Raw genomic sequence first — 15,952 nt, forward strand, 5'->3', positions numbered from 1 at the left:
AAAAAAAAAAACCCTTTACGATCAAAAAAAGTTTACTTCAATCAAAAATGAATATTTTCAATCAAAGAAAAATTTGATTTGAGTGAATAATAAAGACACAAATTTACCGACACACTGAAGTTCAGCTTCTGTGTGAGTGACTGTAAAGCGCTTTGATAACACACGGACAAGTTAAAGCGACGTTTAAGAAATAAAAGCACTGAAGCTTTTAATTTGGAAGGCCAGAACAGAAGAAACCGGAAGTAGAGGCAGCCTGTCGGGAACGCGCTCGCCGCTCCACATGTGGCTCTTGCTCTCACATTTGATTGGCTGTACTGGGTGCGGGAGCGCGCGTGTACGCCTCCGTCGAATAGTGCGAGCTCTCGGTGTGACAGCTCAGAGCTGTCCACGTCAACACTGAGCGAGCAGCGGACCACCATGGAGACCACGTCCCTGGTGAGTGAACGGGAACTTTTACATCCACATCAACGGGCCGAACATTTATGGCAACCCGTGAGGGTCAAAAGACGCGCAGTGGAAGAGAGCTTTGGCTGCTGCTACAGGCTGCAGAGGCAAAGAAGGTGGAACATTGGTGTAACAGGCCTGGTCAGGACGTGTCTAACGTGTTGTTTTAAAGTAGCACTGGGTCAAAGTGTGGTACAGGGTTATTTACACGGACACAGTCCTGCGGTTCATCCACAGGTGATGTGGGATCGCTCTATGCGTGTGCGCACTGACGTGGACAAGGTGCCACGTCCACGTTCTCTCTCTCTCTCTCTCTCTCTCTCTCTCTCTCTCTCTCTCTCTCGTCACAATTTCAATTCAAAACAGCTTTATTGGCATGATGACAAACAAGTTAACATTCCAAAAGCAAGTGTGACATAGAACGAAAAGAATAAGTATGAAATAAAGATTCACTATATATATATATATATATATATATATATATATATATATATATGTTTGTGTAGAACAACATTTACAATTAAGTTATACGTGTTAAAAGGGAATATCTACATATATATATATATATATATGTATGCATGGGCAGACTATCTATACTCTCTCTCTCTCTCTGAGCCTCACACATTCCCTCTATTCCTATTTATGAAGCCGTGCACCCATAAACTTACTCAAATACAACCTCCCTACCCTCACACACATTTACTCATGCAAAATATGAACTAGAGTTAAAGCTTCAAGTGAAAGGAGAACTTTGTGGTCATGTGCAGCCAACTACAGTACATGGGCTGGATTCCAGCTGTTATCTACTCTGTGATAGTATTTATTCACACCTTTAGGTTTACGAGGATTACTGCATTTCTACCTCCTTAGATTGGGGTCGTACAAAGACACAATGATAATGATAAACCTGAGTGTTTACACAGGAATGAACAACAAAAGGGCTTTTGTTGTTGTTTTGTATATTTTTATTTTGTTTTTTGGAAGAAAAAAGTGTATTTTGCGGTGATTTTGTAAAATGTTCTCTAGTTTTGTATTTTCTTTTTTTTTGTGTGTCTGTAATAATTTCTGTATATTTTTGTTGTCATTTTGGGTGTTTGGAGTCAGTTTTTTCTCTTAATTAGTATATATATTTTTTAAATGTTTTTGTGTGCCGTTGTGCTCTTGTACGTTTTGTGTTACTGTATTTTTCTGTCATTGTGTATGTTTTTGGAGTCATTTTGTGCATTTACTTTGGGGTGCACACACAATTAGCCACATGTCACAGCCTCTAATCTATAGACTGACACCATTTAAACGGTTTATATGAAATACACGTGATGAAGTTTAGTTTACTACATCAATTTCTGTGTGAATAACACTTCACTTTTTTGTTTGTATAGTTAGTTGGTGGAGTCGAACTCTTTTGGGGTTGTGCATTTATTTCTAAATGGCAAAGCTATTAAACTACATTTCAAACTGACCGAGACCTTCTCTGTAGACGTTAATTCAAATTCCAAGTGGAATTGTATAAAAAAGCAATGAGAAGCAGTTTTTATGAAGATGCAATAACCCATAATTGTTTTTATGGAGAATAATATGTGGCCTTTTCAAATGAGATAAAACCATTAAAAAGGCAGCAGTGAATATCGTTGGTTCCACTCGACTGTTCTACCTTTTGGAAAAGTTCTGACATTATAAGATCAAAGGAGATTTACTTTGATTCTGTTCTTTAACATGTGCTCGCCTATTTTCCGGGCTCTTGTCATTACGTTGTGGTTTATTCTGCGTTCCAGGAATGTTTGGACTTTAAATGTTCTATGTCTTTGGTCTAAGTTCTGCGATACACTCTGACTGTGTATGAGTTCAAGTCAGTGCATAACAGAACTTCGTCCCGATTCTACAAAGTCTTCTCCACTGATTAGTCAAAGAAACTAAGCGTTGGAACGAGTTGGTGAAGCATTTCAACAGTAAACTTAAAACAGAGTTCATGTTTGAAAATGTGCATGTTTTCCTTTGCTGTTGGTTTGTTTTGGGTTAAATCAGCATTTCCTGAAAATAACCTAAAAAAACCATAATAATCAGTTTTCTATTTTGGATTTTTTGCAGGAACCGTCACTCCACACTGTAAAGGCTGTTCTCATTCTAGACAATGATGGCAACAGACTTCTGTCAAAGGTATGTTTGACGTGACCTATGCATGTGTTCCATATTGGTCTAAATTATAACAGGATCATCATCATCACCTCATCAAGCACGTGTCAGGGAAAGGTTCCCAGTCCATCCCCGGGATGGAAGAATTGGCCACTTAAAGGTGCAGTCCGCCACTCTCAAATCCCTCTCTCCCCCTCCCTCCCCGCTGCTCTCTTGCCCTGCCTCCAAACTTTCCAAAGTCATTCCCTCAGAGGAGCTAACAAGCTAACGTTAGTCAAACAGCAACATCACAGTAATGTAACATGCTCTGTTAAAATAATATTACTGCAGCGCTTCTCTTTCTATGTGCACACACCTCAGCAGCAGCAACAACTCAGCGTCACTTACAGCAGCCACACAGAGGCTGCTGTAAGTCCATCAAACAGTCCATCAAACACAATCCTGGCTCTGATTGGTTCTTTTTGCTCGGTCACGGTCCGTTCTGGCAATCTGCTTTTTTCACACAAACTACTAGTTTGATGTAAAGCTGTCCTTACATAGTGACAGCTTTAGCAAATATGACAAAAAGTCACTTTTACAAGAGTTGCAGACTGCACCTTCAACAATAATTCTGTTTATGTCCCGATTTTACTCCTTCCCGACCAAGGACGGAAACCTCCTGATTATCATCTGTTTCATCAGATGATCTTGTGGTCTGAGGTAGAGCTGGGTGATATGTCAAGTTTTCTCTTTTGGGCATATAAAAGAATTACAATATCTCCTGTAATCTCCTAATCCAGACCTTCCACTAAACAAGCCACACTAGAATACTCTCTCACACGTGCTGTCCCTTAGAGGAGAAGAAGACAAAAGTGGCACATGTTGTGCAGCTGTTTGTTAATAAATGAGTCTGTGGCATTTGGATCAGCAAATTCAACCCAGAATTGCCTTTCTAATCAGACTTTATTTGAAATAAAATTATCGAGATTTATATCGTGTGTCGCTATTTTGAGAAAAATGAGTGAGATATGAGTTTTGGTCCATATCGCCCAGCCCTAGTCTGAGGTTTGTTCAGAGTGAATTTGTCCTGGTGGTTGGTTCTAAAAGGGGCGGAGTCAACAATCGGTAATAGGGTGTTCAGATCCGATATCGGTCAAATATTAGCCTGAAAACGAATATCGGATTAAAATTTCCGGATTTTCCGATATTATTATTATTATTAGTTTTTTCCTCCCAAATTAATTTTTTATTTATTGTATTCAATTGTAGAATACTGTAGATACTATCTTTAAGGTTAAAATTCATGTAACCAATTGGTTACTAATAAATGGGTCAGTTTTTCTCATACCTACTGTTGCTGACTATTGTTCCTTGTTTGAGTGACTTCATTTGATCAAGCCTTTTCTAACATTCCACACTACAAAATAAGTCATTATTTTTTATTAAAGGAAAACACAATAATTGGTATCGGCCAATAGGCAAGGCTGCAATATTGGTTTATATCGGAAATGAAGAAGTTGTTTCTAATTGGTAATATTAAACTTGGTCAATGAGGAAAGACGACGACTCCCGATTCATAACCTGGAGATTTGTGACGTGTAACGGAATGTAGCCATTTAATAAGCAGCTGACTGAGAAACACGCAATGCTGCATTCAAGGAAACTTGGAACTCTGGATTTCCTAGTGGAACATTTTGATCTCAGTGTACCGGTACCCTACTTTAGCCGTGGAAATCCTTCTTAATGCTAAATTAACTTTTGCTAACACTTTTCATTTTCTACTTTAGTACTACGATCCTGAGCTTTACCCTTCAATAAAGGAGCAGAGGAGCTTTGAAAAGAATGTTTTCAACAAGACGTATAAGGCTGACGGTAAGTACCACCGTTCACTATTCTCTATCTCAGCTGCTTTCTAATAGCTTCTCCCCCTCACAGAAAAATGTCTTTGACAGCGGAAAATACTGTGTGCAACAAACTTGATGATGTCACTTAATCTGCCTCTCCTTTCCGCTGTAGATGAAATAGCGTTCTTGGAAGGCATGACCATCGTCTATAAGAGCAGTATTGATCTTTTCTTCTACGTGGTGGGAAGTTCTCAGGAGAACGAGGTACAAGTCAACGAGCCTTAAAGGGTACTCATAGAATGACTCCAAAATGAACAAATATTGCACAAAAGGACAACCGAAATACACAAATGTACTCCTAAAACATATAAGACGGTTAAAAAAATGAACAAAATGCTAAAAAATGCTCCAAAACACACATAACTCTCAACATACAAAACAATAACAAAAATATACAAAATGACTTAAAACATATGACAAATGAATCCAAAAATACAGAAAACACAGAAATTTGCAAAACAACTACAACTACTAAAAAGTCTTTGTTGTTTCCTGTGTTATTGCTTGTATGTCTATGTTTACATGCATCATAACTACAAATAAAAATCGCACAAAGAGGCCGTCTGTACCCGTGCTTCCATGTAGGGGGCAGTGTTACGCACATCTACTGTAGATGTTTGTCAAAGCATAAACAATAACAGTAGTTAAGGCTAGGGATGTAACGATTCACTCAACTCCCGATACGATTCGATTCACGATACTGGGTTCACGACACGATTCTCTCACGATTTATTTTACAAAATGGGAATGTATACAAATGATGACTGAAAAATGTTCCTTTATTTTTTTTGGGAAAAAAAAAAACTAGAAAATACTGTATTATTTTCCTTTTACTTTTCATTGTCAAAATAATCCCTTGATAAACTATTCAAAACAATGCAATTTAACTAAAAATAAATCTTGAATGAAATAAAGGAATAATACAAATGAAGAAGAAGCCTATTAATTTAAATTCTGGTTCTATAATAAACAATGCAAAACTGCATAATAGTTCTTTTTCTTTTTAAAAGTGCAACTGAAATTGTTTTTTGTGCCTTAACAATTGGACTTTTAAAAAAAAAAAAAAACAGTCATTGCCATGTAGTTACGTCAGATATTTGTTTGGACCAGCAGAGGGCGCTGGTAACCCAGTGGTCGGTTGCCATGCAGCTATTCTGTGCAGTGAAGAAGAGATGCTATGCTAGCAGACAAAGCTAATAGAAAAATGTGACTTTTACAGATTTGCACGTAACATTACAGATATTCTTTCAGTGCTAAAGGGGTAAGGAATCATTTATGAATATGTTTAAGAAGGCGGCCAGAAAGAAAGTAGTAGTAGATTCCGCCCGCCGCCTCAGCATTTGGACAAGAGAAGAATAAATATATAGCCCCCTCTGCTGTTTAAATAAAGTACTGTGAATCAATTTCCAGAAAATCAATATCAACCGTGATACCTATGAATCAATTTTTAACTGCCTTACGATTAATCGTTACATCCCTAGTTAAGGCCATATAAAAGTAAGAAATGTGACATTTTAAATACATTTAGTTTTTTGATCCATTACATAAAATTTCATTACATTAAATATTTGGCTGACTTTTGAGTGCTTGCCAAACAGTGCATGCATTGGGACATGATGGTAAATTTAAATGATAGAGAGCAATATTACAATTAATATATATATATATATATATACACACTGTATATATAGACACTTTACAAAAAATATTGGCACATTAACTTGTGCCAGATGTTGAATAAAACCATGTTACTGTCTGTTTCTCTCTTTTTTTAGCTGATGCTTATGGCAGTGCTCAACTGTCTCTTTGACTCGCTCAGTCACATCCTCAGGTATGTTTTCTATTATTCTGCATCACACACGTAATGGAGATCAGAGATCGTCAGCATTTTTTTCCTCTGAATGACTCTACAGATTAGATTGTTGTCAGCAATATCACCTCAGCTGATTGCATCAATGTAAAACAAACACTTTAACCTAATGTGGTTACTATGGAAACAATGGCTTTAAGAACGCAGAATGTGACTTAAAGAGATGTGGAAAAGTATTCCGTACACTAGTGAGCATTAGTGGCCAACCAATGCCCCCCATCCATCAAACATCATGATTAAAAATGTAATGTGTAGGGTTTTAGATTTTTTACACTTTTCCGTTTCATCGTCTAATCCTGTTCAGATGAGTTTATTTAACATCCCGACACCAGAAATCTGACATGTCTGTTTGCTAGACCCTCAGCCACCTGTCTTATAGGAAAAATACCATTGAAAATTGTGAGTTTAGTTCGTGTCATATAGATATTTCCATTCGCCAACAAGCGAATAACCCTCAAGTTTTGCACAAAAAACATAGCACAAGATTATGAGCAAAATAAACCTAATGATATTCAGTTACTCGTTTTCTGAGATACATAGCATGTGCATGCGTGTGAGATATTTGTGTCATATCGGGGCCTGATTTAAAAATGTTCAGAATGATTTTTCCTTTTCAGAACTTGAATTCCATGTTTTAAAGGTCCCATGTCATGCTATTTTTCACTCATTTCCATTTGTTCTAAGAACCCAAAAACATAGTATTTGAGGTTTATTTTCCCAAACTCACCTGTTTTCCAGAGTTTTAGCCTCTGAAAAGTCACTTTCTGAGCAACTCTACACAAACAGGCTACTTATGCATATTCATGAGTGGGCGTGTCTATAGACGGGGCACTGACTTCCTCCTCCCCGTAGCCGAGCTCACACTGCTTTATAAACACAAGACAGAGTGTGGGGGCGGGGCATTCACCGGTACATACATAGACTGTAGAAAATACATACATAGCACTTCATGAAGGATGCTGAAATGCTCACCTTCGTGGACGTGTTTGTTTACATGTCAATCACGACAGTGAGCTTTCTGGAGGCGTGGCTTCTCCAGCTCAGTGCCACGTCAAATTCGTCATCAAAGTGGGAACGCGTCATCAAATTGGAGCGAGGTGTTTGGGCTCACCCTGCAGTAAGAAAGGAGCAAATCACCCTCTAACTAACGATTGACGGAATCAATGAAAAAAAAACACTTTGTGCATGTGTTTAAAGCCCTAATATCACTTTATGATGTTTAAAGCACAGAAAAGTTAATTTAGCATAACATGGGCCCTTTAAGTCAATTTTCCGTGATCATGTAAAATTGGAGTCCCTTCATATTAATGTGTAACTAAAGTGAATATTTACACAGTTGCTTTAATGCAGTTTAAGAAAAAGGCTACGCATGTTGAGGTCGGTCCTTGCATGTTCTAAAATCATGGATCCACATTGATGTTCGGGCACGTTCACACACGCAAAGCCTGGAGCGCTTTAATCTGTTCTAGGCGTTCGCTTCTCTGTAAAGTCATCTTCGTTTGTTCCCATGTGAACATGCAGCTGAAGTCTAGAGCCAATCAGAGCAGCAAATTCTACTGATTTCAGATAAGTTGGAATGTTTCTGCTGAATTCACACCTTGGACGTCGAGTTAACAGGCAGCCGTGCGAGTAGCCACCAAACCAATACACACACATGAAGCAGTAAATAGGAGGCGTGTGTGAATATTTGGAGAAACTGACCAAGGTGACCAAGTTTGAACATGTCTTAGCTGCCTGTACAGGGAGAACACACACACACACACACACACACACACACACACTGTGAAAGCAGCCTCAGCATTGAGTTAATTACTTCTGTCTTTTTTCCATCATAATTTTTAACGCTGCAGAAAAAACATTGAGCGAAGGTGCCTTTTGGAGAACATGGAAGGAGCGTTCCTGGTCGTGGATGAAATAATTGATGGAGGGTAAGGGTTCACACACACAAAACTAGGATTTAGCATGTGTTAACACCTGGAACGCTATCCGTACACCTGTAATGCATTACTCAGACTCAACACCACATGAAGGAATATCAGAATAACATGCAAATGTTTGTTTGAAAGTCGCACTACAGTAAGTGCTGCATTCAGTAAACAACATGATGATGGTTAATGCTAATTGTTTGTTTGAACTCTTCAGGGTGATTCTTGAGAGTGACCCTCAGCAGGTTCTACAGAAGGTCAACTACAGGGTAAGATAAGTGACTGTCACCCAGCACAACTCCTCCTCCTCCTCCCCTTTTCTTTTCTGCTGATGCCAGCTTCAGTCAGAGCCTCCTGTGAGAGAGGAACGTTATGGAAGAAGATAGTGAATGAGTGAATATAGGTAATTGGAATGGCAACAGAACTAGAAGTAACAATATCTCGATACGGCAACATATCGCAACATTATTTTGCACGATCGATTATTGATTATTGATATGCTCACGCTAAGTATCGATTTAAAAAAATAATTTACATTATTATTTTTTTCCATTTAAGATTTATTTTATTATTTTCAAAACCTTTTCTGTTTTTTCACTAACATGAGCAGGTACGTCTTCACAGACATTTTGTCACCGTTGAAGGAACCAATATATTGTTCACTGGAATATTGCACTATAATGGTGTCACTGGTAAGAAAGCACTATTGGAGATACTTATTCGTTTACATTGGTATGTTGACACTTATTTACAGAAATGTTGCACTAAAATTGTGTCACTGTTCATAGGACACTTTCAATTTATTGTCTTTCAGAGATATAAAATAAAAATTATATTTTTTCATTGAATCTTTTTTTTTTCTTGTTATGTCATAGATTATCGCAGATTGATTTCTGACCAAAATATCAATAATCGCAGTATTGTCATATCGCATACCAGAGGTTCCCACCCCTAAACAGAACCCTGTTATCAGATAAAGATAAGCAGGTATATAGGGCCCTATAAAAACCATTTCATTTTTTTCAAAATTTAGTTTTTTTTACTGTGATAACGGCGCTTTGCAGAGATTAAATTACAAACCTTCGTTCATTGTTTTCCCAAAATACGTTTGTGTTTTTGCACAAGAACTCTTGAAATGTTGCTAAAATGGAGGCAAACCCACTATCTTTACTACTGGTCTGGACAAGCGCACTATTGTTACAACCTTGGCATGGTGCAAAGCTGGAGTATAACCATGGGCGCGATATTGTTTCTTCAAACACAAACAGAAATCAAAGAACAAACATGTCGTTGTGCTGCAGTAAGAATTACAGTAAAATGTCACGTTACCTACACATCCGTCTGTTGTGTTCCTCCTGGAGGTGGTTACGGTAAACATGGAAGTCATGATGAACAGAATGTGGATTTCCCGTTGTCTGCTTTTGTCGTGTTGTGTTTTCGGTTTCTTTAATGACGTGTTTTTCTTTACGCAGACGGATGAGATTCCATTAGGGGAACAAAGTGTGACTCAGGTAATCTCTCTCCGTCTCTCTCTATCAAAATGTTTATGAACGTATGAAATTGACACGTGTTTGTACGTAGAAAACAACAACAAAAGAATCAGTAAAATTGTCAACAGTTTGACAATAAAATCTGATATTATAAAGGAGTAGACATGATTAACCACGAAGGACTGGGCATTCTGAGGACAGCAGGGCCTCAGAAAAGAGACAAAAGATATATTATGGAAACAGAAATGGTATTATTATTATTATTATTATTAATAATCATATTCTGTTTATGATGATGATGATTTTCATTAATAATGATAATAATAATGACAAATTCAATTGAGTGGTTACACTTGATTTAGTGTTTCATACATATTTTTTGAAAAATATCCCATTTACATGCAATTTTCACAATATGATGGGCCTTTTCTTCTAAAATGGAATTAGTTACATTATTTTTATTTCAATTAATCTATTCTGTTCAAACAAGCACAAAAAGTGGCTCCAACTGTAAAAGATATGGCTCATTGCAAGTTTGAGAATGGGCTGAAGGAAGCGAATCACACACCTTTAAAAAAAAAAAAACAATATTTTTCACTGTGAAACAGGTGTTCTAACAGATAAATGAGTTCAGTTCAATTAACATAATTATTTTAAGTCTCACAGACTTAAAACCAATGTTTTGCATTCGTCCATTGTAAAATGAAGGCATGTCAACTTAAAGTTTCCAGTAAAATACTGCTCCTCTCCATCTTTCCTTCCCTTCTGCCCTCTGAGAGGCAGATAGAGGGTGGACATCTTTGCTCAAGGGCCCAAAGCGATGAGCCGCAGTTGGGTTTGAACCAGCGACCTGGCCACCACTCCACTTCTAGACTTATACTATTGTTTATTGAAAATTACTCTTCTTTGTAGTAACCTTAACTTGTTATTAGGCAAACTAAACTTTAATTTGAGATTTCAAGTTAGCAGAAAGTATAAAAATAAGCAAAAGCAGATGTGTTTTTCCCACACACATTTTTCTAGAAAAGGTGGACGTGTCATTGCGTCAGACGCACAGCATCACCAGAAACCTACTTATTTCAAGTTGACGCAAATAAAAATAGCAGGTTGTAGAAATCTGAATGAAACTCACTCAGAACTTTGAGTTCAGACTGAAATGCCATTTTTAGAGTGAAACAAACTAAGATGAAAATCAGCATATGTAATGTCATCATGTTAAACACTGTTAACGGTGCAGAAATGTCTCATACACTTTTTTTTTTTTATGAGTTGTCACAAACATTCATCCTAATGTGTTTACGAACAGCAAAGATGGCCTTTGATTCTAAAGCTCCTCTCGCTGTTTGTTCTCTGCAGGACAAAAGTTTAGAAGTACAGTACATTTCATATGAATAAATCACAGATTTAATGGTAATCTGTGTTTATCTGTCCTGATAAGTAACTTTTTATAAACTGCATTCTCCAAATTCCATCTGCTGTTTAGAAGGAGAGCGTTGCTTTCTGTGTGTATCGGCTTTTCTTTTGCTCCATTTAAAGAATTACTTCTGCTTGGTTTGTTTTTTTTCTGCTTCATCCTCGACAGCATCTAACAGAGAAACTGGCTCTGACCACTAACGTAAGTGTTTCCTGTCACTCACTGCAACCCTTCGCTCTGTAACACAACATGTTTCACCTGAATTCTGACTAACAATGAGCAACAAGCACCCTGTGGGTTTCTTCTATTTGGTTTTCTCTCAACTAGTGGGTTTTTACTTCCATTTTGTGTTGTGTTTTTCTCTTCTTTTGTGTGTTTTGTTATTGTTTTGTGGGGTTTTTCCTCATTTTGTGTTGTTTTTTGTAGTTGTGTGAGTTTCTATTATTGTGTGTGTTTCTAATGTATGTTTTTCTCAAATTTTGTGTATCTGTTGATTTTCCTGTGTTCTAGGTGTGATTTAGTATATTCTCTAACTTTGTGTGTTGTTGTTGTCTTTTTAATGGTTTTTCTGTCATTTTATGTGTTTTGTTATTTTGTGGGTTACTTCTGTAATTGTGGTTTTTTTTTTTTTTTTTTTCAATCATTTTATTTGGTTTTCTCTCAATTTGTGGGTTTATACTATCATTTTGTGTAGTTTTTTCTCTGTACTGTACAAGGTCCTTCAGAGAGCTGTAGTAGGTTGTGTGTTTAAGGGAGAACATGCAAACTCTGCACAGACAGAACGTTTATCCCATCATCTCTTAAACTTGCCTAAATGCATTTGTGGTAGCTTCTTTTCCACCAAGCATCTGACAATCATGTTGAAATCACAGAAACAATTAAATTAAATTAAATTAAATTAAATTATATTTGATTTATTTTCCAGGTTCTGCAGTCGGCGAAGGAGCAGATCAAATGGTCTTTACTGAAATGAGGCAAAGCTTTAATATTTGAGATAACTGACGGTCTGTGTGCATGGGATGTTTGTTACATCATGAATTTGTTGTGAAGGAATGACATCAACCTTTTGACAGATAGGAATATCTATTATGTAGCTGAGACAGAAGTTACAGAATGAAGTAGTGTTGGTGTTGCACTGTTTGAATAAATGCACAGAACGACTTTAAAGGGAATTATTAATAACGGCTTTAAAAAAAAAAAATCATCCATCATTGTTATGACGAATGTTTATCATATAAATTGGATATTAAAATATGTTTTCTGTATTTATAACAAAATAAGAAATGTCTATTTTTACACTAAACAAACTGATGGTACCTGTGTGTGTGTGTGTTCTGTCATTAAACCAGAGGTTGAAGTTTGATCTTTGTCGTTTTTTCCCTTTTTAAAAAATACTTTAACCGCTCTAATGCATTTAAAAACTGACGTTTTCTGTTGAAGATTCCATTAATTTGTTATTTCACAAACATTAGTAATGAGCAACATTCATCCCACAGTGGATTAGTAGTTCTCAAGTTCATGTTTAATGATGTTCTGAACTGATTCATGTTATAATTTAACTTCAAACATTTAGCGTTAGCGTTAGCTCACTGGTTGGAGTCTTATGTGTCCGACTCTGGTTGAATTCTAAAAAAAAAAAAAAAAACACCGAACAAATTTTTTTTTCTAAAATAGCTGTATATAATCTTTTTTAAAACATAAGCGCCCCTGTCTAAAGAAAAGTTTCTTTCAAAATAAAAAAACAGGTCCAACATGAGAGATATTAAGTATTTATTTTTGACCAGCTGTCCGCGATCCACTTTTGGGTCCCGACCCACCAGTTGAGAATCACTGATTTGATCCTTAATACTATTTTTGTAAAATACATAACTTCCTCTTTACTTTCCTTCTTTTCCTCTCTATTCTAATCTCCTGATGATCAGATCGTGGGATGACCTTTGACCTCCATGTCCTGTGATTGGTCGAAAGGTCAGGCAGCTGGTTTCTCATTGGTTTGTCAATCAATACATTGACTTACCTACGTTCCTCACCCGTCATCCATCACTGTCACTATATGACTTCTATTAGTTCCATTATTAAAAGTTCATGAATTTTGGGGATGGAACGTGAACTTTAGATAATGATACACACGATAACGTGATCAACTATGGTTTGTAAGAAATAATGTCACATGATTACAACAGAGCTACACGACAAAAAAGAGCCCGACTAGAAAGAATCAAACTCATTCTAAATTCAATCAAAGTATCTTGTAACAAGCAAAAAATATGTATAATTTTTTACTCGGCAAAAATCCTTTGAACAAGCACAAATATTTTGGCCACAAAAGACTAAAATTGGGCTTAAAACTTGTAATAAATTCTTAAAATCTATCCAGAGGATAAATGAGTGATTCATCATCTTTATTGTCATAATGTACAAAACAAAGTCTGGTCTCTGCTTTTAATCCATTTATGAGGAGCAGTCAGGGTTCAGGGACTTAAACCAGCAACTCTCCAACTACAAGTCTGCTTCCTCAACCATTAAGCCATGCATGATGCACAGAAAAATATGTAGATTTATGTTATAAAAAAGATTATATATGTGTGTTTTTTAACAGCTATTTCTGATTTAAAGGATCTGATCTTTTTTTTTGTTTTTTTGATCAGATAAAGACACGGTGTAGACCTTAGAGATCAATAAATCATTTGGTTAAAATTGCTGTGTCAGCTACAGAATGTAAACACTCTGTAATGGACCTTGTCAGAATAGGTGCACTGCATTGTGGGATGTGGAGTCTCGTAGACAGATGAATAAAAGTGTTTTTTACTACAGTGTCTTTATCAGATGAAACATTATCATCCCAGGCAGTTTTAAATAATTGATTATTGTAAATAAAAGCATAGTTTATCATCAATGATAAATGTTTTATCTGGAAATTTCTTTCTGTTTAAAGAAAAACTGTTAAAAGAGAGTTTTTTCTTCCCACTGTCGCTAATGCTTGTTCATGTGGATTTGTTGTGTTTTTTTCTTTTTTATTACAAATTTGGTTTTTGCGAAAGTGCTTTGACACGACCTAGTATTGATTCTTTTTCCCACGCTATGACCAACCGTGTTATCATCATCTGTAGAACACGGACAATTACCTTTGACCCCTGTTGTTGTTCTTTACTCTCATTTCACAGCCACATTTGTCCTAAATTATATTATATTGTATCTGAGAGTCAGAGATCACACACACACACACACACACACACACACACACACACACACACACACACACACACACACACACACACACACACACACACACACACACACACACACACACACACACACACACACACACACACACACACACACACACACAGCTGCCCTCCTCCTCTGAAGGGAATTAAACAGTTCACCACCAGCTGAGCTCAAACAGTGTGTGTGTGTGTGTGTGTGTGTGTGTGTGTGTGTGTTATTTTGATTAATGCCAAACCATCCTCATTCCAGAGAGCGGGGGGAGAAACACTGGGTAGGAGTGATGGGGGGGGGGGGGGGGGGGCGGCTGTGTCTAATTGTGAGTTTGGGGGGCCTCACATTCTGTCTGTCTTGATTGATAGCAGATCCCTGATTGGATGATAGCAGAGAGAGAGAGGCGGGGCTTTGGGGGTTTGTTTAGAGATGGAAATGTAGAAAGACAGAGAGAGAGAGAGAGAACTGAATAAGATAGAGCAAACCAATCACCTTGAAGTCAAATGGGAATTCTTCAGTGGGAAGCAAAAGGGACTGGTTTAAAAAAAAAACATTGGGTGGAGCCTAAGCCCCCCCCACCCCCCCACCCTACCTCCCCATCCCCCCAGCCCCTACTCAAAAGAGACAGGCTTCAAGTTGTAATTTTATTGCTACAAAATAAGAGCGTAGTTGTAGGATTTGAAGCCAAATGAGGTGTAAACAAAAATAGCAGCAGTTAAAGATTAGATTAGACTGAATTAGATTAGACTTATTGATTAATCCCACAACAGGGAATTTCCCCTAATTATTCAGCAGCTGCAAACGAAAAAAGCAAATACGCTATTATTTACCCCGAGTAGAAATGAACACAGACATTATAACAATATACTAAAGATATTAAAAAGACTAATATTTTAACAATATGAAATAATAATAATATTAATAATGTGTGTGTATATACACACACATATATATATATATATAATTTTTTTTTTTTTTTGATTACGCTATTTATCTGTTTAACATCTACTGCTGATCAAACAGCAGTTTTCCCCTTTGTGGAACAATAAAGGTTATCTTATCTTATCCTAAACCTTTAGTGAAGTAGGAGATATGTAAATTAGTATGCTACATAAATAAATGATGTGCAATTTATTTAATTTTATTTATTGCAGGTATGGATCCAAAAAGGAGGATTTCAAGCCAAAGTGATATTTAACATGGATATGAATAAATAATATTGTGCATGATATAACAGTAGGGTGTGAAAAACACTATAGCATCCACAAAACAACAACATTAGCCCATGTTTTAAAGGTTTGTTTCATTCATGGATTCATCTTTGTTCATTTTCCTGCACCTTTCAGCCTGTTTGTGATGTTTCAAGCTGCTGAATCTCACTGAATGAATACTATTGTCGAAATATGAACTATTTATTATTATTTTTTATATTCTGCCCTTTTATAAAATCTGTTTCAGCTTGTAGTGAGTTAGAAACACAGACAAAGGCCTTCAATAATCAGGGCTGGGAGTGACATTTTAAAGGCAGTGGATATGATGTTATGTTAGAGACTCAGGATGAGCTCCCAACCCCCTTT

The 15,952-nt window shown here is 36.8% G+C and overlaps 1 protein-coding gene across 2 annotated transcripts; it reads left to right on the forward strand.

The window, feature by feature from the left end:
- Positions 1 to 289: 289 nt before the first annotated feature.
- On the forward strand, positions 290 to 12,517 carry copz2 (COPI coat complex subunit zeta 2). 2 transcript variants are annotated; one of them, XM_028454844.1, is made up of 10 exons: positions 290 to 435; positions 2,530 to 2,598; positions 4,341 to 4,425; positions 4,570 to 4,661; positions 6,233 to 6,288; positions 8,178 to 8,255; positions 8,470 to 8,521; positions 9,725 to 9,763; positions 11,325 to 11,357; positions 12,082 to 12,517. In XM_028454844.1, the coding sequence occupies exons 1-10, from the start codon at positions 418 to 420 to the stop codon at positions 12,127 to 12,129; spliced, it is 570 nt and encodes a 189-aa protein (XP_028310645.1). In that variant the 5' UTR covers positions 290 to 417; the 3' UTR covers positions 12,130 to 12,517. The 2 variants fall into 2 exon arrangements, with proteins under 2 accessions (XP_028310645.1, XP_028310646.1); XM_028454845.1 differs by lacking the exon at positions 11,325 to 11,357.
- Positions 12,518 to 15,952: the final 3,435 nt, after the last annotated feature.

The sequence above is a fragment of the Gouania willdenowi genome, chromosome 8 (assembly GCF_900634775.1).
Source record: "Gouania willdenowi chromosome 8, fGouWil2.1, whole genome shotgun sequence".
Classification (NCBI taxonomy): domain Eukaryota; kingdom Metazoa; phylum Chordata; class Actinopteri; order Blenniiformes; family Gobiesocidae; genus Gouania; species Gouania willdenowi.

Excerpts from the sequence above, each read along its gene's own strand:
- copz2 (XM_028454844.1), top strand. Across the intron at positions 4,662-6,232 it reads GAAGTTCTCAGGAGAACGAG|CTGATGCTTATGGCAGTGCT; the intron begins GTACAAGTCAAC and ends CTCTTTTTTTAG. Across the intron at positions 11,358-12,081 it reads AACTGGCTCTGACCACTAAC|GTTCTGCAGTCGGCGAAGGA; the intron begins GTAAGTGTTTCC and ends TTTATTTTCCAG.